At 43.1% G+C, this 13,814-nt stretch overlaps 3 protein-coding genes across 6 annotated transcripts in view; 2 read left to right on the plus strand and 1 right to left on the minus strand.

Moving 5' to 3' along the window:
- The first annotated feature begins 504 nt into the window (after positions 1 to 504).
- EFCAB1 (EF-hand calcium binding domain 1) lies at positions 505 to 7,528 on the plus strand. 2 transcript variants are annotated; one of them, XM_018075567.1, is made up of 6 exons: positions 505 to 631; positions 878 to 1,033; positions 2,769 to 2,873; positions 4,418 to 4,569; positions 5,339 to 5,443; positions 7,136 to 7,528. In XM_018075567.1, the coding sequence occupies exons 1-6, from the start codon at positions 574 to 576 to the stop codon at positions 7,184 to 7,186; spliced, it is 627 nt and encodes a 208-aa protein (XP_017931056.1). In that variant the 5' UTR covers positions 505 to 573; the 3' UTR covers positions 7,187 to 7,528. The 2 variants fall into 2 exon arrangements, with proteins under 2 accessions (XP_017931056.1, XP_029817595.1); XM_029961735.1 differs by lacking the exon at positions 2,769 to 2,873.
- On the minus strand, positions 7,391 to 12,253 carry RBM48 (RNA binding motif protein 48). 2 transcript variants are annotated; one of them, XM_018075563.1, is made up of 5 exons: positions 12,110 to 12,253; positions 10,450 to 10,640; positions 10,166 to 10,311; positions 8,679 to 9,214; positions 7,391 to 7,647 (listed from the first exon to the last, which is right to left on the minus strand). In XM_018075563.1, the coding sequence occupies exons 2-5, from the start codon at positions 10,575 to 10,577 to the stop codon at positions 7,570 to 7,572; spliced, it is 888 nt and encodes a 295-aa protein (XP_017931052.1). In that variant the 5' UTR covers positions 10,578 to 10,640; positions 12,110 to 12,253; the 3' UTR covers positions 7,391 to 7,569. The 2 variants fall into 2 exon arrangements, with proteins under 2 accessions (XP_017931052.1, XP_017931053.1); XM_018075564.1 differs by having other exon boundaries at positions 11,643 to 12,253.
- Positions 12,254 to 13,154: 901 nt separating this feature from the next.
- The window catches only part of PEX1 (peroxisomal biogenesis factor 1), a 26,508-nt gene continuing 25,848 nt past the window's right edge, over positions 13,155 to 13,814 (plus strand). For both annotated transcript variants that reach the window (XM_018075812.2, XM_018075813.2), the window contains exon 1: positions 13,155 to 13,253. The gene's annotated coding sequence lies outside the window, so the exon portion shown is untranslated. The remainder of the gene's footprint in view (positions 13,254 to 13,814) is intronic.

Raw genomic sequence — 13,814 nt, forward strand, 5'->3', positions numbered from 1 at the left:
CTGTCGTGCTTATGTAGCTGCATAAGGGGCTTACGGGCTTTGTCCATTCCCAGCAAAGCTGCTTTAGTACTGACAGGCAAATGCTTCATTTTGCAATATGTTAACAAATAAGTTTCATCTCATCCTGCATCCTCTTTTTCCTGAAGGGAAGGTTAAGTGTGGTCTCAGCCCTTCAGCTTTGCCGATGTGCACACGTGAGTATGTGAGATGGTGCTGTGGGTCTCGGGTGGCACCTACAGCCATGGTCCAAGTTTCAGCAGAGAGACAAAGTACAAAACGAGCAGTGCCAGAATAAAAGTGTTTTAATAGTTTTCTGCCTTCTGCCAGCAGATGAACAAGCAGTATTGTATACATTATTTAATTTTTAGCTCTTCTTTCCAGAAACATTTTTTACAAGTTTGAAATGCAGTTATTTATTTTCTACGACTGCTATTTTCTAAATGCGTGGTAAGAGTTGGTCTTTGTTTCGCCTGTGTATGTGTTTGTTACGCCCGGCCCCTGTCGCGCCCTCAGGCCGCGCTGACCGCCCGCGTTGCCAGGGCAGCGGCGGCGGCAGGAGCGGCTCCCGCCGCCATGAGCAGGAAGAGGCTGCAGCTCCTGGCGGAATCGCTGAGCCGATCCACCAAGCACTGTGAGTGTCCCCCGGGCTGCAGGAGCCGCGCCACGGCCGCCCCACCGCCTCCCGTTGTCCCCGTGCTCGCCCGGGGGTGTGGGGGCACTGCATTTCCTGCCGCCCCCTCAGGAGCAGGGTGTGCGGGGCGCGGGTCGGGGTCACCGGTGTCATGGTCAGCGCCGGAGGTGCCCAAGCCCTGGTGCCTGCCCCGTGTTCTGCCAGCGTAATTTATAACCTGTGTTTGGTTGTGTTTGGGCCGAGCAGTTAGCGAAGTCGAAGTGGAATGTCTGATCAAGCTCTTCGACGCGCTGCTGGCCAGGTCCTGCAGCCAGTTCGCTGTGTCCGGCTTCAACCGCATCGCGTTCAGAGACACCCTGTTCGCCGCCTTTGGCATGACGGACGACGTGGTCCTGGACCGAGGTGAGGCGGAGACTTCCGAAAACAAGGGATGGCGTTGGTTTCACGCTGCTGACCCGATGAGTGTACCGAGCCAAAATAATGCCACCTCATCCCAGCGAGGACAGCAAAGGAGGAGTTATGCTCAGGAGCTGTTGGGGAAATGGCATCTTCTCTTTCATTATGCGGAATAGTTTTTCCATAGTTCAGGGTAGCTCACGCTCTAGTTCCAGGGAGACCAGGCAGAGGCATTGTTAGTGCTGCCTTGTGGCTGTTTTTATCGCAGCCATGGAAGAGGGCAGCATCGTGTCACTTGCCTCTTCTCCCGCGGTTCTACCCGGAGCCGCGGTCGCTGTTGCTGGTGGACAGCTCTAGCTCGGGCCTGGAGGTCCCAGAAAGGCATTCTGTTAGAGTGGGTGACTTCTGGGATAGAGGCACTGTGAACAGCACTGAAGGCACTGGGCAGAGAGTACAGGGAGGTGAGAGTAATGAGCCAAGTAACCCCTTGAAAATACAATGTTTTCACAGATTCATAACATGAGGGCCATAAGTGCAGTTATTGTGAAAGTTGCATGAATGATCTCTGATGTAGAGGTGTCTACAGGAGGATGCAGAACAGGCATCAATCTGCCATTCTTTCATTCTTGGGCTGCCAAGAGCCACCCCTTGGTTCAACTTTTCTTCATCTCTCTAGCAGGAGAAGTACTTACATGCCATAAAATAAAAACTTGTTGCCATTTTATGCAGTAAGTCAAATGTGTCTTGGAAGATAGCTTACATGTATACATTCTTAAAAATAATGCTTATGTACAAAGGTGCTGATTTCAGTTTGCAAAAGCAAACCTATCATTTTCCAATTCCAAAATGCTTGTCTCTGCAATTAGAGGTGTTCCTTCAGCCAATTTACTAATTAACATTCTAAAATATGAATTATTGTAGATGCTTTCAATTGTATCTTAGATTTGAAGTATTATAGTACTGTATTACAGGCTGTATGAATAGTGAAGCTGCAGCTTGGAGGAGACTGAGGGGAGACCTCACTGTCTACAATTTCCTTACGAGGGGAAGAGGAAGGGCAGGCACCAGAGGGTGCTTGGGCACTGGAACAGGCTCCCAAGGGAAGTGGTCACAGCACACAAGCCTGACAGAGTTCAGGAAGCATTTGGATGATACTCTCGGGCACATGGTGTGACTCTTGGGGATGATCCTGTGCAGGGCCAGGATGATCCATGTGGGTCCCTTCCAGCTTGGCATATTCTGTGATTCTGTGAAAATTGAAAGTTGCTTAGGGAAAAGAGAAGAAAAAAGATTTTAGTACATGACAGGAGTTTATTTTTCTTTGTATATTTAACATATTTATATGTTGTTTCTAGGATTGCTCTCTCCAGGATTTTCTGAGACAAAACCTAGTAATTAAAATGTTCTGCATGCAAACATGCCTTATTTTAAGGGGTATTGGTTTATTTGGTTCACGTCTGCATGGAAGCATACTTCCTGCAGTTGTTTTAGTCAGGCAACAGATCAAACAAAATGTCTTAGCCAGCAGGATTCTAGAGTGGAAGATCAATAAAGTGAGGGGCAAAATCCCTTTCCTTGTTACATCTTAGATTCAAGAAGGGTAATCATACCTTGGCAAAAACAGGCAAACATCTTCACAAAAAATACGGGTTTATAATTTCAACAAATTCAAGAAAATCCTCCTTTGTTTTGTTTGTTTCTCTATTATATAAATGTAAAATCCATCTAATACACTTCCTAGTGTTCAGCACTTTTGATAGAAGCAACAGTGGCTGCATCACTGTGGTGGAGTGGGTGGAAGGCTTAGCAATATTACTTCGGGGGACATTGGAAGAGAAGATTAAATGTAAGATTGGTCTGTGTGCTAATATTTACTGGTAGTCACTGAATTCATGACAAATAACATTGCTTTTGCTGTAATGTCGTAGTTACTCTCATAAAGTATTTGATAATTGAAAAGTTTTCTTCTGTATAGTTTAATGCAATGAAACTGAGTCCTGAAATTGCTTCTCTGAGACAGAGTTTTTTCTGTGTAAACTGCTGTTATAGCTGCCACCTTATTTTGTTGCTTACAAAAACTTGCATTGGAACCGAAGTTTATTCTACAGTATACAGTTTTGACAAAATATATGGTTTTGTATTCACACACAGAAATAGAAAGAAGCAGATGTATCTCTGGGGTGATTTTGGCTAAATAGCACAGTCTCAAGCCAACCAAGACCAGTGCCAACATTCATTTACTGGCACAGTGGGGACACAGCAGCAAATGCATTAACTCCAGCAGTTCTTCAGCTTGGAAGCATAGGTGGGAAAACTGAGTCTGTAAGACTATGGTCGTGAGAACCTCCACAATAGTGACAGAGAAAGGTGGAAGAGAAAAAGTAGCAAGAACCCTAAAATTTTAAGAAGCAGAGAAAAAGAAATAGGGCACATGGGGGGAAAAACGGTAATAAGAAAAAGGAGAATGACAGCATGTTGTTTTCATGACAACATGAACTATATATGCAACCATAGTTCCCAGCTTGCAGCATCAGCCATCCCTAACAAACTATGTAAATTCATCTGGAAAGTGGCCTGGGATGCCATAGCACTAGAATATGTGCCCAGGACAATGAATATGTGTCAGTACCACTACAAGCAGCAAAATACACAGCCCTGCTGTAAGCACTATAGAATTTAGTAGTGTGTAGTGATACACAGTGTTGTCTGTCACAAGTGTATGCCAGGAGTGTTTTTCACTGTAGACAAAGTCTTAGTCAGAAAAAAACCCCAAACCTCCTGTGTTCCTAACTTAAGAGTTTTGTTTGTTTGTTTAATTAAGTTTTATGAAGGCTGGTAAAGTTTATTATGATCATAGATTTCTGATTCCAGGAAGGTAGAAACAATTAGAAGAGGAATTATGCAGATACCCAAAATACTTTTGTTTAAGGTATTTTCTCTTTGCAGTCAGTACAGTTCATTCTTCTTTTTCCTTTACTTTTCTAACCCAGCATCTGAAAAAATGAGGATGTGTTTTGTAGGTGCAAAGTCCTTTTGGTAGAGATAGCAGGTCCCCACTATGGGAAATTTGGCTTCTAAACCAGAACCTTATTTATATTTTAAATTGACAATTTAAGAGAAGATAAGATCTGTAAGTAAGTATGGTTTCTGTGAACTGAATAATATTTATTTGAGCAGAAATAAATAATTTTTAACTATAAAGGGAAAATAGGTACTAATTGACTAATATCAAAATGTGATACTATTACATATATAAATATATAATAAATTTAGCTCAATAGATTTGCTGTACAAGGTACAATTCACATTTTCTCTCTATAGGTAACAGATAGCTTTAATGGTATGTGATTGTAGTTTGTAATCAACTTGAAATTTATTTGTATTCAAAAGACTGTTTTGCGGTTTATGACCTGAATGGTGATGGATACATTTCAAGAGAGGAAATGTTTCAAATGCTGAAGGACACCCTTATCAAACAACCAGCAGATGAAGACCCTGATGAGGCAATTAAGGACTTGATAGAGATAGTACTGAAGAAAATGGCAAGTACTTACTGTGGTATCTGAGTGTCTTTCAAACATTCATTAACCGAAGCTTAGAACCTTCCTGTGAGGTAACAAAATATGGTGTGTGATTTACAGTGGGATTCTGAAAATCTCCTAAGGAAAGCCAGAAATACAATCCAGATCTAGTGAGCTCCAGTCCAGTATCCTCACATGAAACTTAGTTTACTATGTGAAGGTACTATAAACTTTATGTATAGACTAGTATGTGAATGTGTGCATACCCACCTGTGCATATCCAAGCAAAACAAAACCCCGGTCAGAAGTGGAAAACTCAAAAGTGTTAGCTCCACTTATGCGTTAGGCATCTGCATTAGCTTTATTATTAAGTATATCTGTGTTTTATCAATTGCTCATGAAATGTCTTTATGCAATTTATATATTCTATTATAATAGTACACTCAAGGTTATTAATGTGAAGCTTGTCTTACCGTGCATAATCTAGGATATCCAGATTAGCTAGGGACTGTCTTTCAATATTTTAAGTAAATCAAGATATATGCTCTCCCCTTCTATGGTGGTGGTCAAAAAATTTCACTTAAAACCAGGTTTTGAATCCAAACCCCTTTTGCTTTAGGTAGAGGCAAGTGACACAAAGCTTGTCTGAGCAGAGACTGATGACCACAAAAAATGATTTTGCGTACAATCAAACTAAAAATAGAATCCATGTCAATAAAACGTCTGTTAAACAAAAATACAATTACTACAAGTAATAACTCTTGGCTGAAGTGTTCCCTTCCTTTTGTAGGACTATGATCATGATGGTAAGCTTTCTTTTGCGGACTTTGAACAAGCAGTCAAAGATGAAAATCTTCTCTTAGAAGCCTTTGGACCATGTTTGCCAGACATAAAGGTATGAGTTTAAAAAAAGGTGCAATACTTTCTGTTCTGTTGGTAAGGAGACGTATTATGGCATTAACTGTTACCTCACAGTGTCTTTTGGAAGAGGCTGGTAACTTTCTGAAAAAAAAAAAAAAACACCCACCTTGAGAGTTCTTCCTTTGAGAGTGTGGCACTGCTGCTTTGTAATTTCATCTAACCAGGCTTTGTTTATCAGTAATATGTCTAATTCAATTTTTTTTTTTTTTTGGAAGATGGTAATTTAGACCATGCTCATTTCCTTAGTGTTAAATTCTACTTTGGAGGGAGTTTCTGCTCTATTTTTTTCCTAATCCAGTAATTGTCATTCTATTTGAGCTGTGTGTGACTTTTAAATACTGAAAATTGCAGCTTCATAGAGAAGCTACAATACCTACAATAGCTTTCATAGCAAAATAAAATTTGAAATATGCACAGTGATTCCTAGAAACAGAAGAGTTGTATAAGATTGCTGAGAACATGGCAAGTTTTCCTTTGCTGGAAACCTGTACTTCCTGCCAGCTCACCCACCTGTAGGCTGGAGGACAGGAAGAAAGAGTCTTATAGCCACAATGGCAAGCTACATTACATCATGTCAGCTGCAAAGCAGCTGTTCCCAAAATGCCAGATTTCTCCTGGCAGGCTGTCAAAAGACTTTAAAGGGTTTGGGAAAAGCAAAGTAAGTACTCTGTTTTTTAACACCAATGAAAAGGTTTTAAAGTTTCTGAACAAAATCACTGTCATTAATCAGCATGGAAAAATTACTTCTTTTGTCAGTGTTGGTGATAAACCAGGCCCACAATTCAGGCTAATCATGGCAAGAGGTGGAAAACTTGGTTTGTTTCTTGCTTACAGTATTTGTGCCTTCTGTTCTTTATCCTACCCAACTGCTGCTTTTCCCCTAGGTCTTTAGTTTCACTTTTAAAAGAGAACAATATTTATATGTCCTTTCAAGCCCTAAAATAAATTTCAGCTGTGAGCTTTACATGAAGAAAACCCATAATTTACTAGATTTCCCACTGGGGCTATTGTAATTTTAATTCTACCCCAAATTAAACACTCATTTGTGTAATGAATAGTGTATTTGACAGAGTCCTGCCACTGTAAGTGGTTCTGCAAGGAGCCTGCAAAGATGTGGCACAAGCCAGTTCCTTACGTACACTTGCACCAGCACCAATCCTGTGAATGTCAGAATGGGGCATCTTAGCCTGGTGTTGGATTCATCTCCCCAGTGCCAGTTCTACTGCCCAAAGGTGACCCCTGAGCACTCCCACTCCGGGGTTGTTGCAACACAATGCTGCAGATATTAAATCTCATCACCAAGGGAAATTTCACTCCTTTACATTGTCATCCCAGTCTCTAGCATTCCTACTTCCAGCCCATTTACCTCATTCTACAGCTGGGTCTTCTTGCCCTCCATGCTAGGTCATTCCTTGGTCACACATTCCTGCTGCTGAGCAGTTAAAATTCAAATTTCCCCTTCAACTATAACTTTAAATGTTCTGACTGGTCTCCCAGCAGTGACACCATTAGTGCTATGGATTTACCTTTTCTAAGCTAAAAACCAAGAGGTATCCTATTCCTTGCATACACATTTCAGTCCAGTACATTTTCTCAATAAATATAAATCCTTTAGTTAACTGAAAATTTACTTTTCTTTTTTTCTTTTTTTTTTTTTTTTAAACAGAGCAGGATTGCATTTGAAGAGAGAGTTTTCCCGGACACTCGTAAACTGTAACTCCATTGTTGAATACTGTTGTGAAGGCTGTTTTTCTTCACTGTATTCTTCATGATACAGTAAAAATAGGAGCAACTTGAAACTACTGTTTCAGTATTCCTTTACTGTAAAATTTACAGCATAAACAGAATTTAGTTCCATGACTCTACCTAAATAAAGTTCTTCAATGTTAGGAAATATGTTAAAGTATAAGGTACACAAGACAACATTGCAACAATAATATATTATAGTGGTTTGTCCATTCCAAGAAACAAATTGATACAATTTTTAACAGAATCCCTTGGAAATACAGTGTAAAAAATTTTTTACTTTTTACATAAAAAATAAATATTTTAAACTATATCCTTTATAAAAGGACTGTTGGAAGATCCTGCCAGCAGTGTCTATATTCTTCTTCTCTGCTTTACAACTGGTTTGGCTGATCTGCTCTCTGGCTTTTCCACAGAAACAGAATCTGCTACCTAAATAGGGAAAAAAAAAATTAGTAACCTGTAACCACTACCTTTTTATCCTTATTTTAGAGTAAGGCCACATTTCCAACATTTGAGTATTGGGAGGGATGTATTACTATAATCATGCTTGAATTGAATTTTCCTGCTACATAGAGGAAAAAAATAACACCAAAGGCAGAATTAAACACAATAGAGGTTAAACTTAGAAGAGTCAGCAGTACCATTTTTGTATTTAACCAGAGAAACTGATTTCAGATACTCAGTGATAGAGCATTAGTGATAGAGCACCTTCTTCCTACCAGAGGTGTTTTCACAGTAAGGTTGAGTGTGCTTTTTAAACTCGGGTATTTCAGGAAAGGAAGGGAAAGCAAAAATGTGCATTTTGACACATATTTTAGAAATGTATTTAATATAAGTGGTGCTTATTTACAAATGTGACTGGAGATATAAGCCCCTTCAAATCAGTCTAGCTAGTCATAGTCAAGGGAGCTTTTTCATATCTTAATGTAAATGGAAAGTTTTATCAGGAGTGTTTGACCTGCTAATTAATTAATACCCTCCGTAAATGTTTATATAGATTAACTCATGTTTCTCAGCATAGAATAAATGCTTCTGTACAGCTTTTAATGGCATAAGAAGTGCTAAGGCAAAATTACATTGAACTGCGACTCCCATTATTTTTCACTCCCTTTCAATCAGAAACCAGATAAAAGCACCACGTTGGAGTCAGCAGGATAACCTGCACAGTTACCATGCCCCCACACGTTGGAAAAAAAAAAAGTGGTTTACTGAAAATCATTTAGGACTGTGCACAGACATTTATACTTTCTTAAGAGTAGTGTAAGAGGTATGGAGTAGAATTGTCTGCAATACTCTAGAGTATGGAAGCATTAAAGAGCAAGAATGCTGGCTTTAACTGGCAAAGAAACTGGTAATACTGAGTGAATGCGGAATTAAGTTACCTGAGGGTTGCTGTTTTCATGAGTAACAAGCACATATGTTTGAAACTATCAGACTATCAAAACTTTAAGAACCCATACCTCTTTCAGTTTATTTCTAATTAATGTAGCTGAAGTATTCAATGACTCATCATCCATATCCACTTTAGGTATTTGTGGCAGTTGTGGACCAATAATGACTTCAGTATTGTCCGCATTTGTTCCAAGGAGGGAAAACCTGTTACCTTCTTCTCTCTTCCTCTTACGTTCTTGCAAGTGAGTTGTACGAGGCATAAACCTGTCAATTCCACTATAAGTTGGAACCATTCTTTGCTGCATTAAGGAAGCTGGTGGAGTACATCCTCCTAGATGTACTCTGGGAGTTAGGGATGTGTTTTGGCCAAAGTACCCAGAAGCTTCAGCACAATTGTTATCATAGTGTGGGGATGTTAACAAGCTCTGATTATGATTCCCAGATGGATGCCCTGTGTTGTGGGATACCCCATGAGAACTTGTAAAGCAGGATGGATTCCAGTTATTGGCTGCATACGATCCCGATGTACTCCATGGGCAGTCATGCTCAGAGGTCTCTGAAACTGTCTTCTTCGGGCCCTCAACTTTCTTTAACACAAAGCAATCTTTAAAACAAACAAAAAAACCAGCTTCACTATTTCATGTCATTATTAGTTCTAAAAAATAAGAAGAAATATTTAATAAAACTGCAGAAGTAATACAGTGATATTCCATTCCCAGGCACCTTTCTGTGATTTTTAAGAGGTACCGTTCAAACTAGTTTTCCAGCCTAGTTCCTCTGCTGGTTTACAAGGAATGCCTGAGCAGAAGTATTTCCACAGTTTTGAGAACAGAAGGAAAATATTCCTAATGTAGCAAATTGGTGATTTTTACCTCCAGTTATGATTTCAAGGACAGGCTGTCTAGCAAAATTGAAAACAACCAGGTGTTTTGATGTTAAAAATCACTGGTTTTACTCCCTTTAAATACCCTCACACAATGAATAGTGATACCCAAGTACACGAGCACAAGAAAGGAGAAGCTTGTACTCAGCAATTTGCTTATTCCTCATCTTGTCCAACCTTCAGTGCTGCCTGGGAACTCTGCAGTACAGGAGCCTTTGTAAACCCAGTCCGTTTCTAACTGCCCCAGTGCCAAGATGCAGGCTGGAGAAATTTTTTGTTGGAAGTTCTGGTACAGTCACCTTCCTTCCAAAGCTGTCCCTTTGGGCAGGCCTGAATAAGCTGGAACAAGGGTGAAAATATCATCCTAGATTTCCTACTAGTGCTTGAAATTTCTGATAACATTTTGAAAAAAAACCCAAAAAGTGAAGGAAATACTTCATTATTAAAGCTTAAGCATTTCTGTATTTTAGTCTTAACTGAAACTGAAAAGTTGCTTTGAAAAGGATACAGTTCTCTAAATACTGAGGGATGTCTCCACTATACTGTAAATATGCTTAAAATACATCTTTAACAGCTAGATAAAAAGTATTTTGTTTAACAGGTTCTTTAACCAAAACCCCACCCAGCCCTGAAGAAAGATGTTAAGATTCTATAGGAAATGTAATCACAAACCTCCTTGATTTGTTGCTTTTGCTATATACTTTCTTCTATCCTGCAACTTCTCTCTAGTTTCTTGGACTGTTTCAAATTCTGGAGCGTAGCACACATGCAGCAAACTACCAAAGAAACTTCGTTCATCCATTTTTTTCTTGGCCACCCTGAAAGGAATTAAATTGTATTGGCAAAACTGAGGATTTTACTTAAACTCTCTAGAATTTTAACACATTGTAACTACAGAAGGTATAAAAGAGTAAGACAAGAGTAAGACAAGAGGCAGATATTGCCCTGTCCAATACCTTGCACAGTGCAGTTTTTGGAATTTTAGAAGATACACTTCAGTAAATTGCTCTGCTGGATATTCATCTAGAGCATGATACTCCTCAATGGCACCATATAATGCAAATTGTTCAACTAATTCCTTCATAACACCTAATGCAGGGACTCCTTGTATCAGTAAATAGCGAGATTCCAAGTTGATAGTGTAAACCTGAAAAAAAAAAACAAAACCAAAGAGTATTCAAAAATGTTCACATTCTTGCTGTATTGCAAAAGGCAGGCATTTTTTCCATGTTTTCTGTTTTTCCCCCAAGTCCTCTCAGGAAAATCCCTGTGTACTCTATTTTGACTCTGGACTCTGGCAGGGCAATAAGTGCATGGTTACTGGGACCTCCTCATCACTGAGCAGGAACTGAACCCCAGCTTCTCACTCAAAGCAAAACACAAATGAGAGCTGACTTTTCTGCACGAGGTCAGAGTACTGCCATTTGCTGAGCAAAACCTCTAGGCCTCTGGCCAGCTTCCATGCAAGACTGACTAGTAACTGGTTTGTTAGAGACACTGTCAAAATACAGAAAAAAAAAACCATTAAAAAACCTGTCTTGTTCACAGGCAGAGCGATCATCCAAGTGAGGAAAACTGGGTTTCTCCTCACAAAGGAAAAAAACCCAAGTATCGCAATTCTCTGGGGCAGATGGTGTGTGTGCAGAGCTGTCTCCTTGCTACAGTGATCCAACAGCATACCATTTTACGGCACACAGATAAAATCTGGATGCCTAGGGAAACAAGGTCTTTTCCCAGCAGGTTAAAACTAAATCAACCACTTCCTTCTGCTTTGTGAACTGTCCAGCAGCACAGACTCTAAGGAAAGCTTTGTGACAGCTCACTACATACAACAGGGAGTTAAACCCTGAGATCAAAGGAAATTCATTCCAAGTTTGTTAAAAAAAAAGAAAAACCCAAATATTTAGACAGCATAAGTTACACATTAAAAACAAAACAAAAAAAAGAGCAAATTCTGGACAACAACAGGAATCGCTTGGGAAATCAGCTCTCAAACTACCACCATAAAAAACAGTCTCCACAGCCAAGCCGCCTAAGTTGTTCTTGTGACAGCAGCATATTCCCTGCCTGCATTCTGGGAACAAATGGATTGAAATATGATTGATCTCATGTCTAGGGAGAGTAGATTCGAGTAAGGTTTTTTTCACGCCTGGGACATCCATACTGTTTCTCCTGTGTGTACCGTCTGGTGCCCAGAGATGGCTGGCCTATGGTGGCCTTTGTCCCTGTGTGGATACACTAGGCTTTCTGTCCCCGGCCCATGGCATACTCTTGGAAGAGTAAAGGAACAGCTCTGAGACGTCATGAAACATAGAAGGTTTGAAAGTTTTCAGGAGGGCCGTGTCTGAGAAAAAGACGTGCCTTATGTGTATGTGCAGGGATTAACCATTGTTTTGGCACTGATGAGGCCGCACCTCAAACCCTGTTTTCATTCAGGGCCCCTCACTCCAAGAAAGACATTGAGGTGCTGCAGTGAGTCCTGAGAGCGGGGTAAGAAGGGTCTGGAGCACAAGTCCTGTTAGGAGCAGCTGAGGGAGCCAGGGGTGAGGCTCAGGGTTAACTTTATTGCTCTCTACAACTCCCTGAGAGGAAGTTGGAGCCAGGTGGGCAGCGGACCTGACGATTTTAAATGTCTTGTCCAACCTTAGCGATTCTATGGTCCTTTCTCACACCAGTCCCATAAGGTGCCGCTACAGCTCGCTGTACACTGACCGCACACGCAAACCCCAAACCCAGCAGTTCTGCTGCGGTAACGAGAAGCTCCTGCAGTGCAGCAGGCGAGGCCCACGGCCTCCCTTCCCCTCTCCTCTCCTCCCCGTCCCGTTCCCGGCGAGCCGCGGGACCCGGACGGCCCGACCCGGCCTGCCTCCCCCTCACCCACAGCACCCCGCCCTCCCCCCCAAACCTTCACGGCGCAGCGGACGCCGCCCCCTCGCGGTACTTGGCGCGCGACTCGCACGGCGCCCAGCTGCACGTGATGCCAGAACAGGGAGGCGCCAGGCCTGGCGCCCGCCGCCATCTGTTCCCCATTCAGCCCCTGCGTCCCCGGCGCCCCTGATTGGCCGCTGCCGGGACCGACACCGCCGGCGTCTCAGGGAGGAGGGAGGAGCAATCGAGGCGGCAGGGGCACATGCCGCCGCCCTCATTGCGCCGGAGCGGTGGGCGCGTACCACTGCCGGGTGGCGGGGGGACCCGCCCCTCATGGGCGGGTCCAGTGCCCGGGCCAGCGGGCGTGCAGGGCGAGGAGCCGCGCCATTTGGGGCTGTGGCGACCCCGGCGGAGCCGCCGCCTCCGCCACCGTCGTGCTGAGCGGACCGCGACTGCTTCCTGCACCTGCCGTCCGCGCTCGCCGCCGATCTTCCGCCTGCAGCAGGTACCGGGGCGGCGCCGCTCGGGGCCCGGGCGGAGGGACGCCCCAAGTGGGCGGTGAGGATTACGGGAGCGCAACATCCGCCCCGCACTCCAACCTCCCCCGCATCCCGCTGCCATGACGACGCAGCGCCCTCCTCCCCTCCCCGCGGCCGGGGACCCCTCACAGGAGACCCCGAGGAACCCCCTGTCTCTCGCCCCTTGCGCAGCCCAGCGTTGTCATCCATTCCTAATAAAACATGGGAAAGATTGGGAATTATGTCCCCCAACGTGGTCTGGCACCGTGAGCATCTGCGTCTCTCTCAGTACTCCGTTTCATATTAGCTCTCACAGTAACTCGCCAGCATTAGCCGTGCATTAATAAGATGTGAATTTATCATCGAGGTGGGAGGTGAGGTGGTCAGTCCATGCAGAATCCTCGTTGTTAGTGTACATAAATTAAATGTGTCGCTGTAGAAGGGGGCTCCCGTCACGCAGAGCTGAGGACGCGGGTCCGCTCGTAAATAACATTACACACGTGGAAACGGGAGCAGAGCCTGCTTTTGTCCCTTGTGCCGTGAACACAGAACTACGGGTCTGCCAGCAGAACAGGGTGGAAAATGGCAGGAATGAGCCGGGCGAGGAGGAGGAGACGGGAGCAGAGCTCAGGAGCCCTGACACAGCCCCAGGCTCCCTCTCCCGGTGGGGTAACCTCCGGATTTCCCAAGGCCAAAAAGGGCATTTCACAATCCAGACGTGTAAAAACCTGCTCTTTGGGGTGGTAGAAGGAGGTTGGCAGAGTTGCGAGAAATGCAGTATAAATGTGAGCTTCATTTCGGCTGCAGTTTCTGAATGTTTTACAGATTTGCTGGCAAGATAGAGGAGAAGGGAGGAGTGCAATTGCTTAGAGATCTTGTAGGGTCATTCTGTACATCGGTGGTTATGGTGGGCTCCTGCTTTTACTTAACCTGAG

Source organism: Manacus vitellinus, unplaced genomic scaffold (genome assembly GCF_001715985.3).
Source record: "Manacus vitellinus isolate BGI_N305 unplaced genomic scaffold, ASM171598v3 scaffold_3_pilon, whole genome shotgun sequence".
Classification (NCBI taxonomy): domain Eukaryota; kingdom Metazoa; phylum Chordata; class Aves; order Passeriformes; family Pipridae; genus Manacus; species Manacus vitellinus.

Bases quoted from the DNA above. Each gene is read 5' to 3' on its own strand.
- RBM48 (XM_018075564.1), bottom strand. From the start codon at position 11,798: ATGACGTCTCAGAGCTGTTCCTTTACTCTTCCAAGAGTATGCCATGGG. The intron at 10,641-11,642 runs GCGTGAAAAAAA...TTTTTTTTTCAG, and splicing joins AAACAGTATGGATGTCCCAG to GTTTACACTATCAACTTGGA. The intron at 9,215-10,165 runs GTTTGTGATTAC...TTTGTTTTAAAG, and splicing joins AAAAGCAACAAATCAAGGAG to ATTGCTTTGTGTTAAAGAAA.
- EFCAB1 (XM_018075567.1), top strand. From the start codon at position 574: ATGAGCAGGAAGAGGCTGCAGCTCCTGGCGGAATCGCTGAGCCGATCC. The intron at 1,034-2,768 runs GTGAGGCGGAGA...TACACTTCCTAG, and splicing joins CGACGTGGTCCTGGACCGAG to TGTTCAGCACTTTTGATAGA. The intron at 5,444-7,135 runs GTATGAGTTTAA...TTTTTTAAACAG, and splicing joins CATGTTTGCCAGACATAAAG to AGCAGGATTGCATTTGAAGA.